The sequence below is a fragment of the Meriones unguiculatus genome, chromosome 10, assembly GCF_030254825.1.
Source record: "Meriones unguiculatus strain TT.TT164.6M chromosome 10, Bangor_MerUng_6.1, whole genome shotgun sequence".
Classification (NCBI taxonomy): Eukaryota; Metazoa; Chordata; class Mammalia; order Rodentia; family Muridae; genus Meriones; species Meriones unguiculatus.
Window position 1 is genome coordinate 5,932,417 of NC_083358.1, and position 13,168 is coordinate 5,945,584.

Below are 13,168 nucleotides of genomic sequence, written 5' to 3' on the forward strand. Positions count from 1 at the left end.
AACCCTGAACTCTGCTCTTTCATCCATGGCAGGTCAATGGCCAGCCCCCGCGGGGTCGGTGCGTGACCACGACGCGGGCCAGCGGAGTCCCGTGGGGCAGACTCCGCCGACCACGCGTCGGGTTCCCCGCCCGCGCACCTGTCCTGGGCGTGGCCTCGCGGCCCCGCCCCGCCGTGCTCCGCGCTGGTTGGCCGAGGCGGTGCGCTATGCTAATGAGCCTGACCCTTCTCGCACCTGCCGGCCGCGCTGCCCGCGGGCACCGCGCGGACTCTACAGTCGGTATCCCGCTGCAGGCTCTAGACCCTGCCGCCTCTCGGGAGGAGGCCATGCCGCGCTCCTTCCTGGTGAAAACGCACTCCAGTCACAGGGTCCCCAACTACGGGAAACTGGAAACACAGAGAGGTAGGGGTTGGCGGGACCTCCGCCCCCGGCACTCAGCGCTTCGGGGCAGGAGGCAGCTGGGAAGTCCTTGGGAGCTGGGTCACACCTGCCCCAGGTGAGAGGGGAAGGGGCTAGAGCTTTCCAGCACAACGGGGACAAGGGTCCCTTCTGGCCTAAGACTGGGGATCCAAGAGGGATGTGCCCAGGGCAACTTCTCTGCTTCGGAGAACTCGGGCACGCCTTGGGCTCCCCACTCAGAAAAGTTTGCTGAGCCCCAGGGTTACCCTGGAGCTCTTCCTGTGGGCTGCCAACACAACGGCTCCAGCTGAAGAGACCCTGAAGTCCTCTGTGCAGGCCTGGAAAGGTCCAAAGTTAAAATATGGCCCGGGTGCTGTATACACCCACCTAGAGAAGGCCTCGCTGACCACAAAGCCAGGAAACTTGTCCTGCCCACAGAAGGTGGCTGGGGAGAAAAGGCAGAACTCCCCCAAAGCATCCTGCCTGGGGCGCGGGGGCGGGGGGGTCGGTGAGCTCACTGACAGAGCAAACAGAACTTCCGGTGGTCTTTCCTCTTCCCAGAAGCCCCCTTGCTCTCATGGTACAGTGACCAAGGGTGTCCACCATTCCTGCTAGGCTCAGGGGCTATGTGAAAGTCTGGAGCACCAGGGAGGAGAACCCTTAATCCTCAGGGCCAGCCTGCTGCGGTAGGTCACTACCATCCCCACTCGGGTGGGCAGCGTCTCGGAGAAAGGACTCAGTGGGGAATTAGCCAGGGCCTGGGGGTTCCTCTGATGTCAGGGCTCAGCCCAGGATCCCTCACATATGTGAGTCCTACCCAGAGACCCCAGTTGGTGGAAGTTCCTTGGATCAGGCCCTACCACCCGCACTGCCACCAGGGGGTGCTATCTAGGGTCCTCTCTTCAGGGAACCTTTTGAATGCAATTTAATGAAGTCAGAGTGCAGTGAGCTCTCTCTCTTATTTGTTTTGTTTTTTAAGACAAGGTTTCTCTTGTAGCCCTGGCTGTCATAGACTATGTAGAGCAGGCTGGCCTCAGACTCACAGAGATCCGCCTGTGAGTGCTGGAATTAAATGAGTGCTCTACCACTCCCGGCTGATACAGTGAATGTAATAGTTGTTCTCCTCCTCCTCCTCCTCTTCCTCCTCCTTCTTGTACTGAGGATGGGATCAGGGCCTCCCATAGGCTAGTCAAGTTGTCTTGTCTGTGGTCCCTGGCCATACTTTTGAAAGTTTAAAATCTTAGGGTGCACTCCTACAGCACACACCAGCTTAACACTTAAATAAGCTAACCAGGTGCCCCAAAGGGCCCCATTAGGGACAGTCTTGATGCGCTTTTCACACTTCCTCTTTGCTTTCCCAGGACCCCATGGCCCCAGTGACTCTTCCTCTAGGGCGTCACCCTGGAATATCCTGAGGTACTGAGGTCTAGGATCCCCCTCCCTCCTCCTACGAGGCCTCAGGGATGCCTCCAGCCAGAGAGGGCATTGAGACCCTCCTCTCCTGGGAACCAAAACTGGGAAAAGCACAAGCGTGCAAGCAAGCGTAGGAAAGGACTTGCAGCAGCCACAGCCACTCCCACCTGGCATGGGCTTCCTCTCCTCTGCCTGTGAAGTGGGCACAGAACACAGGCGGGATTTGAACCTTGCAATGCCTGGGTGGCAGCAGTAGACTTGCCTGCAGACAGGATCCCAGTGAAATCTCCCAGGATGCTGATTGCATTCTATTTGTCCGGAACTCTGCTAACAGTCTCTCCACTGTCCTGCTGTCTCCTCCCCAAGTCCACTGTATGACATGCTGGCTAAAATGCATGGAAGAGCTCAGGTAGGGAGAGAGTAAAGGGATCTAACTCCCTGGTTCTCCACATCCTCACCAACACTTGTTAGTGTCTTTTTTCATAAGTTCCAGCCACCCTTGTAGTGTGAAGTGGTGTCTCAATGTGGTTTTAATCTGCATCTTTCTGGTGTCTAATGATGCTGGGTATTTTCTCGTGTGCTTATTGTCCACATGGGTATCATGTGTGAATATCAGAGATGATGTGAAAGAGCTAGCTTTCCCCATTCATCACATGGTTGGTTGCAGACGTGGCTGCAAGTATGTTTACTACCTGCTCAGCCATCTTCCCAACTTTGCTTGTGCGTTGTCTTTGGAGAAATAATATTACAGACATTTCTATATGTCTCCCCATTTTTGAGGTGGGGTGGTACCCCATGTATTCCAGGCTGACCTTGAACTCTCTGTGGCTGAGGATGACTTTCAACTTCTGATCATCCTGCCTCCACCTCCCTAATTAGGATTACAAGTGTGCAGCATTACACCCAGTTTGGAGAAGAAATCCAGGACGTCTTGAGCGCTGGACAAGCACTCTCCCACCTGAACTGTGCTCCCAACTTTTTGTACCTATTTTTAAACTGTGCGGCTATAAACCTTCTTTGTATATACACTAGTGTTTAGTCAAACGTTTCAGTCGGGAATATTCCCTCCAAACCTGTGAGCTGCCGTTTCTACCCAAAGCCTCGGCAGCAAGGTAGAGAAACAAAGCTGGAGGTCTGTCTCAGCGTGTGTGGGAGAGGAAGTGGATGGAGGGCTGACTGGTGTTTCTGTCTGTGGGGAATCCAAAATTTGCCTCTTATTTGCAGTCTGGTCTCTCTTGGGGGGGCAGGGGAGGGATACCGGCATTATTTGGTCAAGAACATGAAATTCTGGCCACAAATATAGGAGCCACAACCAAAGAACATATAAAGCCAGGACTAGCCCTGCTGTGCCGAGCGAAGCAGCAGCCCCCAGCTGCAGCTACTTGCCTGGCTGGACGTGTTCATGCATGTGGACAGGGTAACAAGTGTGTGCTGCCCAGTGGCCAGGACTGCAGTTGAGCACACCGCATCATGACACACTCAGGGAGACGCCACAAGGGTGACCCTGTGGTGAGTGGATACTGATTGTTGTGGGGGCGGGTGGCCGGTTTTACCAGGTTTCTTGTGTTCTGAGTGCATACTTCTGTGTGGGAACTCAAGGGAGCTAGCCCCAGCTGCTGCCCACTGTCCAGGTGTGGGACTGAGGCTCCTTAGACAAGCTGCCCAGACCTAGACTTAGAGCAAGCGCTCCTGTGAGGAGTTGATTCTTGGGGTCTCCATATGTTGCTCAGGTTGGTTCAGGTTTGAAATCCTCCTTGACTTGGTCTCCTGAGTGCTAGGTTTACAGGTGTCTACAGCCAGGCCTGGCTGTGCAAATGTTTATGCTTCTGGGCCCTGGAGGTCCTGGAAGATAGCCCCCTCCTTGTTTTAAACAGACAAGTTCAGTTCACTTTGTAGTGTGTGGACTTGTGTAGTTCATGCATTCCTCAGCCCTTGCCTCCCATCACCACCACCCCTATGGACCAGAACAGGAGATGAAGGTGAGGACGCCTGGCTGCTGTAGGCATGGGCTCATGGTAGGCATTTGTAGGTCCTGCTGGCTGCTGATGACCTGTAAGACAGGTCAGACTGCAGCTAAATAAGTAAGAAGTTTGAAAACCCAGGCACTGCGCCTCATTCCTCACTATGTGTTCTCTCCCCCGTCTGCCTCTCTAGAAGCTAATGGCTCCTGCTCTGCCTGTGAGGACCTGGTGGGATCCTGCCATCTGCCAGCCAAGGAGGCCCATTCCACTCCCACTGACCCTCTACTGCCCCGGGACAGCACCTCTGCCATCGCCTGCATCTCCCTACCTCTTCAGCTGCGTCATGGGGCCTCTGGGCCAGAAGCGCAGGAAACCAGCTGGGTGGGCCCTCGGGCTGGCCAGGACCCCAGTGTGCCCCTCAAAGACAGCTTCAATCTGCCCCCGCTGTTGGCGCTGCCCACACGGTGGCCCCCAATCCTGGGCCCAGATGGAGCTCTAGGTGAACATCTAAGGGCTGAGGGAACATCCCGAGTCCCAGGTAGCTTTGAGTGTGTCCACTGCCACAGGCCCTATCACACACTGGCCGGCCTGGCCAGGCACCAGCAGCTGCACTGCCACCTGCCGACTGGGCGTGCCTTCACCTGCAGGTACTGTGACAAGGAGTATGCCAGCCTGGGTGCCCTCAAGATGCATATCCGCACCCACACGCTGCCCTGCATCTGCAAGGTGTGTGGCAAGGCCTTCTCCAGGCCCTGGCTGCTCCAGGGCCACATCCGCACCCATACAGGTAGGATGGGTGGGGCTGCAGTCCCAGAAAAGGATCCAGGTTGGGTGGAGGGGCTGGATAGAAGAAAGGAGAAGGTGGTCTCATCGTTGGCAGGGTCCTTGCACCTCCTGCCACTGCTAACACATCCCACAGACGAAGAGCACCACAGGCATGTCCTCTCAAGGTCCTGGGGCCAGAAACCCGACATCCAGGCCTGGCCAAGCCCCATTCTCCCCAAAGGCTGTAGGAATGATAACTTCTTGCATCTCTTGTCTCCTGGCAACTGCCCTACTTACGGGCAGATGGCCGTGTCTGTGTCTCTGCCTCTGCCTTCCCAATGCCCTGTGTGTATGGATCTCTCCGCTGTAAGGGAAGGAGACCCCTGTATGTCACAGAGTTAGGACTCACGCACACAGCCTCACCTTTAAGTCAGTTATCTCGGCAAAGGGCCTCTTCTGAGTCGGGTTGGAAGGTAGCAGTCAGGAAGCAGGTGTCCCCTGACCACCGAGGCTGCAGGGTCCGGTGGAGCCCATCCACCCACACTTTGTGGCTTTGGGGCCAGGGAAATGTGTAAAGGTGAGGAAGCCTGGCCACGGTGAAAACTCCAACAGGAAGGACAGACTCTGGGTTTGGAGAACTGTAACCAGTCAGGAGAGAAGCACCCCTTGTGGGCTGCAGAACCAGATACACAATTCTCAACCACCCATCTCCTTCCACTTGGGAAGGTCATCCCGGAAGCCAGGGACTTAGCAGAAAGATTTTGTTCAACCCATGGTGTCCCTGATTGGAGGTGATGCCTGCGTCCAGGTGTTATAGCTTACTCCACTCAGTGTTGCCATCACTGTACCTCAATATTATCCCAGCTAGAGGCCAGGAAGGCCTTCCAGAAGCTCTCACTACATCTCATGGTCAGAACTGAGCACCCAGGGATGGTCAGAGACAGAGCAGCAGCCACACTGCCTTTGCCTCAGAAGAGCTCTGAAACTGTGAGCCTGCCCAGAGTGACATTCTGATTGTCCAAAGGGCTCTGACCTTGTGTGTAGGGCTGTGAGGAGCGTTAGGAGGGCAGGGGCGAGTTAATCATTGCTGGATGGGGCATTTCACCTTTGGCCGCAGTCTGTGGGACTGTCCCGGCTGCGGTCACTCACCTGACCTCCCTTCTTGCTCCCACAGGGGAGAAGCCCTACACTTGTCCTCACTGCAGCAGGGCTTTTGCTGACCGCTCCAACCTGCGTGCTCATCTGCAGACTCATGCTGGTACCAAGAAGTACCGCTGTGCTGTCTGCTCCAAGGCCTTCTCCCGCATGTCTCTCTTGGCGCGGCATGAGGAAGCTGGCTGCTGTCCTGGCCCCTAAGAAGCACAGCAGGGTGAAGGGGCCAAGTCTGACAAGTCTCAGTGCTCCTATGTCATCTAGGACAATCAGAGGAGGCAGGGACAAGCCCACTGATGCCTGTGTCCTGCCAGAGCCCAGTAGAGCCTTTAGGCACCTTTCCACAAGGCCTCTGTTCAGAGGAGACTTATCACCACAAGGCTCACCAAAATAAGAACCAATGGTTGCATTTTCAGCTTGGCCTGTCTGCTGGACCTATTCCAAAAAGGAGAGACTGTTGGGAAATGGCTAACATTGGACAAACCCCACCCCAGCACCTGGGTACCTCTGTGTGCGATTTAAAATGCCCACTTTCACTTGAGGGGGTACAATGTGTGGATACCCTTGAAAGGCACAGCTACCTCTCAGCCTGCCTCACTGGCCTTTACCTTAGGGTTGGAGTCGCATTTTCTCCTGCCCCTTGTGTCCACACATATGTGTACATGTGATCACACATATGCCCTGGCTCCTCCCCTTCAGATGAGGCAGGGCCAGGGAGGATTGGGCTGAAGCCGTGTCCCACCTCATCTGTCCTCAGCCAGCGCTGTCATCCTGCTGGCCTCAGTGGCTGGTTAACAGCTCAGGAGAGCAGCTGTGGCGTAATAAAGAGCCCCCATACTCACGACTCCTGTCTCAAGCTTTGAGATCTTGAGTCTTTACCAAGCCCCTGGATCTGTGGAGGAGGCAGAGTTCTCCAAGGGCAGCAGGATTCCAGATAACCTGGACCCTTCTGGGCACCAAGCAGGCAGGAGACCGAGTGAGGGCATTTCTGAGCCCCATGAGCAGGTGAGCCTGGGGCTTCACTGGAAGAAATGAAACCTAGGAGAGAAGCTGCATGACGTGCTTGGAGGAGTGGTGATGAGGGCACCACTAGCGCCAGGAATTAGGGCCCATGAGGATTTTTGGACAGGACCAAAGCTGAGAACTGGTAGGGTGGCTAAGGCAGCTGAATAGTATCCCAAGCCCAGGAGAGAGCAGGATTTGGTTCTTCTAATAGATCTGACTGACTCTAGTTGGCATTTGGACAGAGAAAGGAGACCCACAGAGTCCACCAGGGAGAATTCTTGACACATTTTTAGGTACGAATCTATCGGCCACTCCACTTCTGGTGTAGAAGGAGGGCTGTGAGTCAGCCACATTTGTCCAGGCCCAGTAGCAAAGGTTCCCAGCTTCTGAACTTCTGGGAGCTGGCTAACCCTCCAGCCAGCTGGTGGAGGTTCTTTTGTGGGAAAGCAAACACCCAGGAGAGCCCATGGGCCAGGTACCTTAGCCTCTGGTTTTTCAGCTGCTTCAGGCTAGACTTGGTAGTAGGTATCTAGCTGTGGTTTGCTTCTGTGATGCCAGCCCTCTAAACGGCCTTAGGGATCTCTCAGAGGAAGCTTGACCTATTGGTTTGGACAAACTCAGTGTACAGCCCACACTGGCCTTGAGCTCACAGCAGTCTTCCTACCTCAGCCTCCTCAGTTCCAGGATATAGGCACGAGCACCATACCTGGCTTAGAAGCTTGACCTTGAGCTTCGGCTTCAAGACCAGGAGGAAGGACTGCAAATGCAAAAACACCACACCCCACTCCTTCGAGGTGCCGACTGCACCACACCTATAGAGGGACGTGCTTTTGAGACAGACACATTCATGTTCTCCAACCAAGACCACTGCCTCCCTACACGGGAGGTAGGAAGTGAGCTTGAGGGTACCCTCTGCATGGAAATGAACCCACAAAAAGTCCCAATTCAAGGTGACCTTCAAGTCAGGGGGTGGATGTGGTCCTTGGTTTGTAGGATTTCCTCCATTTCCTCCTCAGCCATCACATTGGGTTCCTGTGGGTCTCTCCAGAGTGACCTCATCTTAGCAGCCGAAAAGATGCACTTCTAAGGTCACCTCCTAAGGTTCTTCTATGGGTGAGGATTTTGACATGGAATTGCGGTAGGGAACTACTGTCCAGCCCAAACATCCAAGAACACGTGGTTTGCGAAGTCACCCTCCCTGGTCCTCACTCTTAGAACAAGGCAAGGGGGTCTGACGATCTCTTCTTGAAACCTATACAGGATATAGTCAGTTATCTGAAAGAGTGTCAAAGGTTGTGGGCAAGAAACCCCTTCTCTCCCCTCCCCCACCTCTTCATCCCTGTCAAAGCAAAGGAAGGAGTCTTGTCCCTAAATGTCTGGTCCTTCTGCAAGCAGGTCAAGATTGCCCAGGCAGAGGGGCCCTTAGAACCCCAACCAACATGAGCCTGGGTTTCTCACAGGAATGTTCTTTTAAAATAGCATCCAGATGCCCAGAGGAAGCTATATTGTAGATTGTGTTCTATTTCTGGTTCCTCGTGTCTAAATGGGGCTGCCGCACCTGTCGAGTATGAAGCAGGGAATCTCACAGCCCAAAATAAAGTGGAATGTTTCCCCCCTTTGGTTCCAGCCCATGGAAAATGCTCTTATATTTATATCTGTGCTGATGGAGGGCTGAGGTAGCGGAGGGCGGGGATTGGCAGGGAAGTACCAGGAGGGTACCTGCCAGGGAACTGATACGGAATGAATGGAGGACACTTTCCACTCAGCAGGCCAACCAAAGTCAGGCCACCGAGCTGTCTGCAGACACCTGTGCCTGCCCAGGCAGCTTGGCACTCTGTGGCTTCCTCCTTTACTGTCCCTCATTTCACGAAGCACAGCAAAGGAACTGGGAGAGTTCACATCTCACTTGACTTCTGGGCCCAGAGCCTGACATGCAGAAGGAGGGTCAGGAAGGGGGTCCCCCAGTGTGCTTGGCTAGCCTGTTCTCTGTGGTCGTTCACCCTCAACAGAATTACTCTTGAAAGTCCCACTTCCCCGCCTAAGAAAGATCTTTTGAGAAAACTTCTAGGCATTTTGTTAGACCCTCTCTCCAAAATGGGGGCAGAGGACAAGGGACAAAAAAAGTGGGAAACTGGAGGGCTTAGTCATAGCCCAGGTATGTCTGTGGAAAAGAAGCCTATAAGCTCAGCGATGTTCTGAACTGGATGAACGTATACCCATCATATCTGGAAGCTATGTTCTCTGAGTGCTGGTTGCACACGGGACAGGTACCTGTAGAGAGAACTTCTGGGGTCTGAGGGCCTCCACTGCTCTTCCAGTTAGGGCTGAAGGCAAAGAACATCCCGGCTTTCTTGAAACAGGTATTTGCAGGGACAGCAGGCCTTCGGGTGACCCAGTCCCTCACCCCACAGCCTATTGAAAGAAGCCTCTTCAGAAAGCCAAAGGGACACGAAGGTTATGGCTTTTGCTTCCAGAAGCCTGGTGGATTCTATAAATAGCATTTTGGCTTGGAATATTCTAGGGGGTTCTCCAGGTGCTTGAAATAGTCCACTTGTTACTAACTATACTCAGAGCGCCCACTCCTGGCCGTGCCCACATGGCTAAGTATAGCTTACTGGCGGAGCTTGATGGAACACAAGTTTCCAGGCTGCTTCGACTGTGGAGCAGGACATCCAGGGAGAGCACATGGCTGCTGAGACAGGCAGCCACACCCTTCCAGCTCAGAACATCTAACGTCTGCCGAGTTAATCATGTGGCTGGCTTCTCCATATCTAGAACCACTGGGACTAGAGAGATGGCTTAGGGGTTAACACAGACGTGTCAGGCAATTTACGAGTGCCTGTAACTCTAGCTTCAGGATCCAACTCCCCCTTCTGGCCTTCACGGACATCCACACACTTGTGACATATAGACACACACATATAAAAACAGAATCCGGGGCTGGAGAGATGGCTCAGAGGTTAAGAACACTCGCTGTTCTTCCTAAGGTCCTGAGTTCAATTCCCAGTCAACCACATGATGGCTCATAATCATCTATAGTAAGATCTGGTGTGCAGGCAGAATGTTGTATAAGTAATAAATAAATCTTAAAAAAAAAAAACCAACAAAAAACAGAATCCTTAAAAAGAACCACACAAAGCTCAATGTCAGGATTAAAGAGAACACTGTGAGACCTGGGTTTTACCCTTGGCTCTGAATTTTATATCTTTATAGATCACTGAGCTGGGGATATAGTTTAGTGGCAGAAGATGGCTGGCATGGCTGAAGACCTGGGGAAAGAAAGGAAAGGAAAGGAGGGAGGATAAATGGATCCTTAAGGCATTTAAGATACAATATGACTGTGCCTTGGACGGTATTAGAATACAGTCTTGCCCCTTAAATACAGTGTCACTCTAAAAGGTCAGATCCCAACCCTGAATAAATCCGGTCACACCTCCCTGCAGCTCTCTGGGACAGAGAGTTAAGAAGTCTGCTGTGACAACTTTTTTTTTTCATGTATATGAATGTTTTGCCTGCATGTATGTCTGCGTACCACATGTGTGCCGGGTTCCCATGGAGGGCAGAAAACGGCATCAGATCCCCTGGAACTGGAGTTACAGATAATTCTCATCCACTGTGTAGATGCTGGGAATCAAACCCTGGTCCTCTGCAAGAGCAACAAGTGCTCTAAAGTGCGGATGCCTCTGTCCCCCGCTGGGAGACCTCTTAATTTAAGACACCTGCCTCCTCCACGGTCTTTGTCCTGTACCCTGTGTTGAACTAAATCACGTGATGCGATGCCTCCCTTAGAACACGTGATGCGATGCCTCCCTTAGAACACTCTGATCCTTGTTTTGGGGATTGCCCAGGACATCGCTGGGGACCCCCTCAAAGAAGTTCTCTCTGGCCTCACACCCTCCCATCTCACAGAGTCCCCACCTCACCCCACCCCAGCCTCCTTCCTTATCCTCTGTCGCTACTATTCCCTCCCTTAGGGAAACAAAAGAGCAACATTTACCCCACTTCCCCTGTGGTCTCAATAACTGAGGCACTGTTCTACAGGATGACCCCCGCACTAGGGATTTGTAGCTGGAGTTTCTTCCCCCAAAATTCTTCCATCACGTATATCCTCTAGCCCTAGTGAGAGATCCCAGGTCACATGCAGTTAGAGCAAATTGCATAAATTTGCTTGTTGGGAGGGGTGGTTGGATACTCAAGTGAGTTCCCGTGATCTTCTTCACCCGTTCCTTCTGAGAGGGCAGCCCAGCTTTGATGATCTCTGGCTACGATAGTCAGCGCACTGTGGCAAAAGCAGTAGGTTTATCAGGTGCACCATTTGACAGACCAAGAGCTGTTGTTTCTCCGCTGAAGCCTATGGCTTCCTTGGTGAAATGTTTTTGTCCAAGTTCCCAGTACCAGATAGGAATTTCCTCCTCTCGAAGGGCTTTAAGTCCATTCACAAAGTTGAGGGGAGGGTTGTTTGTTTCTTGTTTGATTTTTCTCTCTATATGTAGTCCTTGTTGTCCTGGAATTCTCTATGTAGACCAGGCTGGCCTGGAACTCAACAGAAATCCACCTGCCTCTGCCTCCTGAGTGCTGGGGTTAAAGGCGTGTGCCACCACACCCGGCTTAAAAAGTTTTATTTACAACCACTTGGGCCATTATTGCAGTAGCCGCCATGCTGTGAAGCATGCAGGGTCCACACAGCTAAGGGAGGGGCTTTTGGGTCTTGTTTGTTTGTTTGTTTGTTTGTTTTTATGAGACAGGGCTTCTCTGTGTGGCCTGGCTGTCTGGCTTTGTAGAGAAGGCTGGCCTCGAACTCATAGCGATCTGCCTGCCTCTGCCTCCCCGAGTGCTGGGATCATAGGTGAGCACCATCACACCTGGACTGGACTTTTGGTCCTACTCCTTCCCAGCATCCTTAGTAGCAGCTTCTGGTACCACAGGGACTAGCTCCCAGGGAGGACACTTCCAGCTGAGTCCTAGCTCCAAATCCTGCAACCAGAGCATAAAGCATCCTCATCAATAAAGCCCTGCCATTCAGTTCTGAAATGCAACCAGCAATTGTGGCAATAGCTGTTACCTTTGAGTAGCAGCTGCTAGGGAGGCAACTCATTGCTGGCACTGGGATTCTCAATCAACAAGTTATGGGCTGGGCATGGTGGATACAGCTTTACTTGGGAGGCGGAAGCAGGTGGATCTCTGAATTTGAGTCCAGCCTAGTCTACATAGCAAGTTCCAGGCCAGCCAAGGCTACATAGTGAGAGCTTGTCTTAAACAAAACAAAACATAACAAAACCTGAACAACCTTATGACTTCAGGGAGTATCTGTTTCTACTCTCACAAGATACTCCATTCCTGCTTTTTCGTTAACATTATAGACCCAGGTTATTGCAGACTTATCCCAATCACCTTGGCAGGTAGCATCTGTGCTTACCCAACCACAAAGCTCCGAGAGTGTCCCAGCTGCACCTGGCCCTCTCGTCCTTTTAACTCATTTCCTATACTTGCTCCTTCTGGGGCATTCACAAATCTCACATGGGTTTCCAAATCTGCATTTTCTTTCTTTTTTCCTTCCTTCTTTTTTTCATTTGCTTTTTGAGACAGGCTTTTTCTGTATAGCTCTGGCCACTCTGGAATTCACTCTGTAGAGCAGGCTGGCTATGAACTCAGAGATTCTCCTGCCTCTGCCTCCCACGTGCTGGGGTTAAAGGTGTACACCACCTCTCCCAGTAGATTTCCAAATCTGAAAAAAAAAAAAAAAACCAAAAACAAAAGCAAACAAAAAACACTCATAGCTGACCATCCTTTGACCTATGCAACAAAGCCTTTCCCCAGATGACGATCAAGACACATCACAATGCAAAGTCCTGAACCTCCATCCCATAATGATTAGTGGCTGGTGATACACTCTGAAAGCCTATTGCAGTGTCAGGCCATCATAGAAGTTCACAACGAAGAAGATTCCAAAATCAAACATAAGCAAGCTCTAACAGCACGAAGAGATCCACCACCGCTCCCATTAGAACCAGTTACTTCCTCCCTAAATCAAATTTGGGTACAGTTGTGTGGATAAGAGACACTACCACAGTCTCCACAGTTCTCAGCCACTCTCTGAGCCCTTCCACTTCCATGTGCTGAAACCCCTGATGAACTCAGCGGGGCTGGTTCAAGTTGCCCAGCTCTACCCTACCCAGCCGCTGCTCCCCCTGCGGCTCCTTCTGGAGTTCACTGGGTCTGAGAGCTGTGGGTTGGCCCAGTGGCTGTCTCACAGCTGCTGCTTCTCACCACATCTGGCTACTGGAGGAGGTCCTGGCTGTGCAAACAGTCTTGACCCCTATTGTAACTTCTTGCAGCAAGGTAAGTGTCTAACTGACGCTTAATCAGGGACAGGCGTGGTCACCTTCACCGGTATGATTTTCTCACTTCTTTTCCCGAGTAGCACCTAGCACTATTCCCTGTTGTCCTCCAGCCCCCAATATCCACAAGGACCT

General features: G+C 52.4%; 1 protein-coding gene across 1 annotated transcript; it reads left to right on the forward strand.

The window, feature by feature from the left end:
- Window positions 1-247: 247 nt before the first annotated feature.
- Window positions 248-8,333, forward strand: Snai3 (snail family transcriptional repressor 3). Its single transcript, XM_021631135.2, has 3 exons — window positions 248-402; window positions 3,967-4,560; window positions 5,713-8,333. The coding sequence occupies exons 1-3, from the start codon at window positions 327-329 to the stop codon at window positions 5,892-5,894; spliced, it is 852 nt and encodes a 283-aa protein (XP_021486810.1). The 5' UTR covers window positions 248-326; the 3' UTR covers window positions 5,895-8,333.
- Window positions 8,334-13,168: the final 4,835 nt, after the last annotated feature.

Excerpts from the sequence above, each read along its gene's own strand:
- Snai3 (XM_021631135.2), top strand. The coding sequence starts at position 327 with ATGCCGCGCTCCTTCCTGGTGAAAACGCACTCCAGTCACAGGGTCCCC. Across the intron at positions 403-3,966 it reads GAAACTGGAAACACAGAGAG|AAGCTAATGGCTCCTGCTCT; the intron begins GTAGGGGTTGGC and ends CTGCCTCTCTAG. Across the intron at positions 4,561-5,712 it reads CCACATCCGCACCCATACAG|GGGAGAAGCCCTACACTTGT; the intron begins GTAGGATGGGTG and ends TTGCTCCCACAG.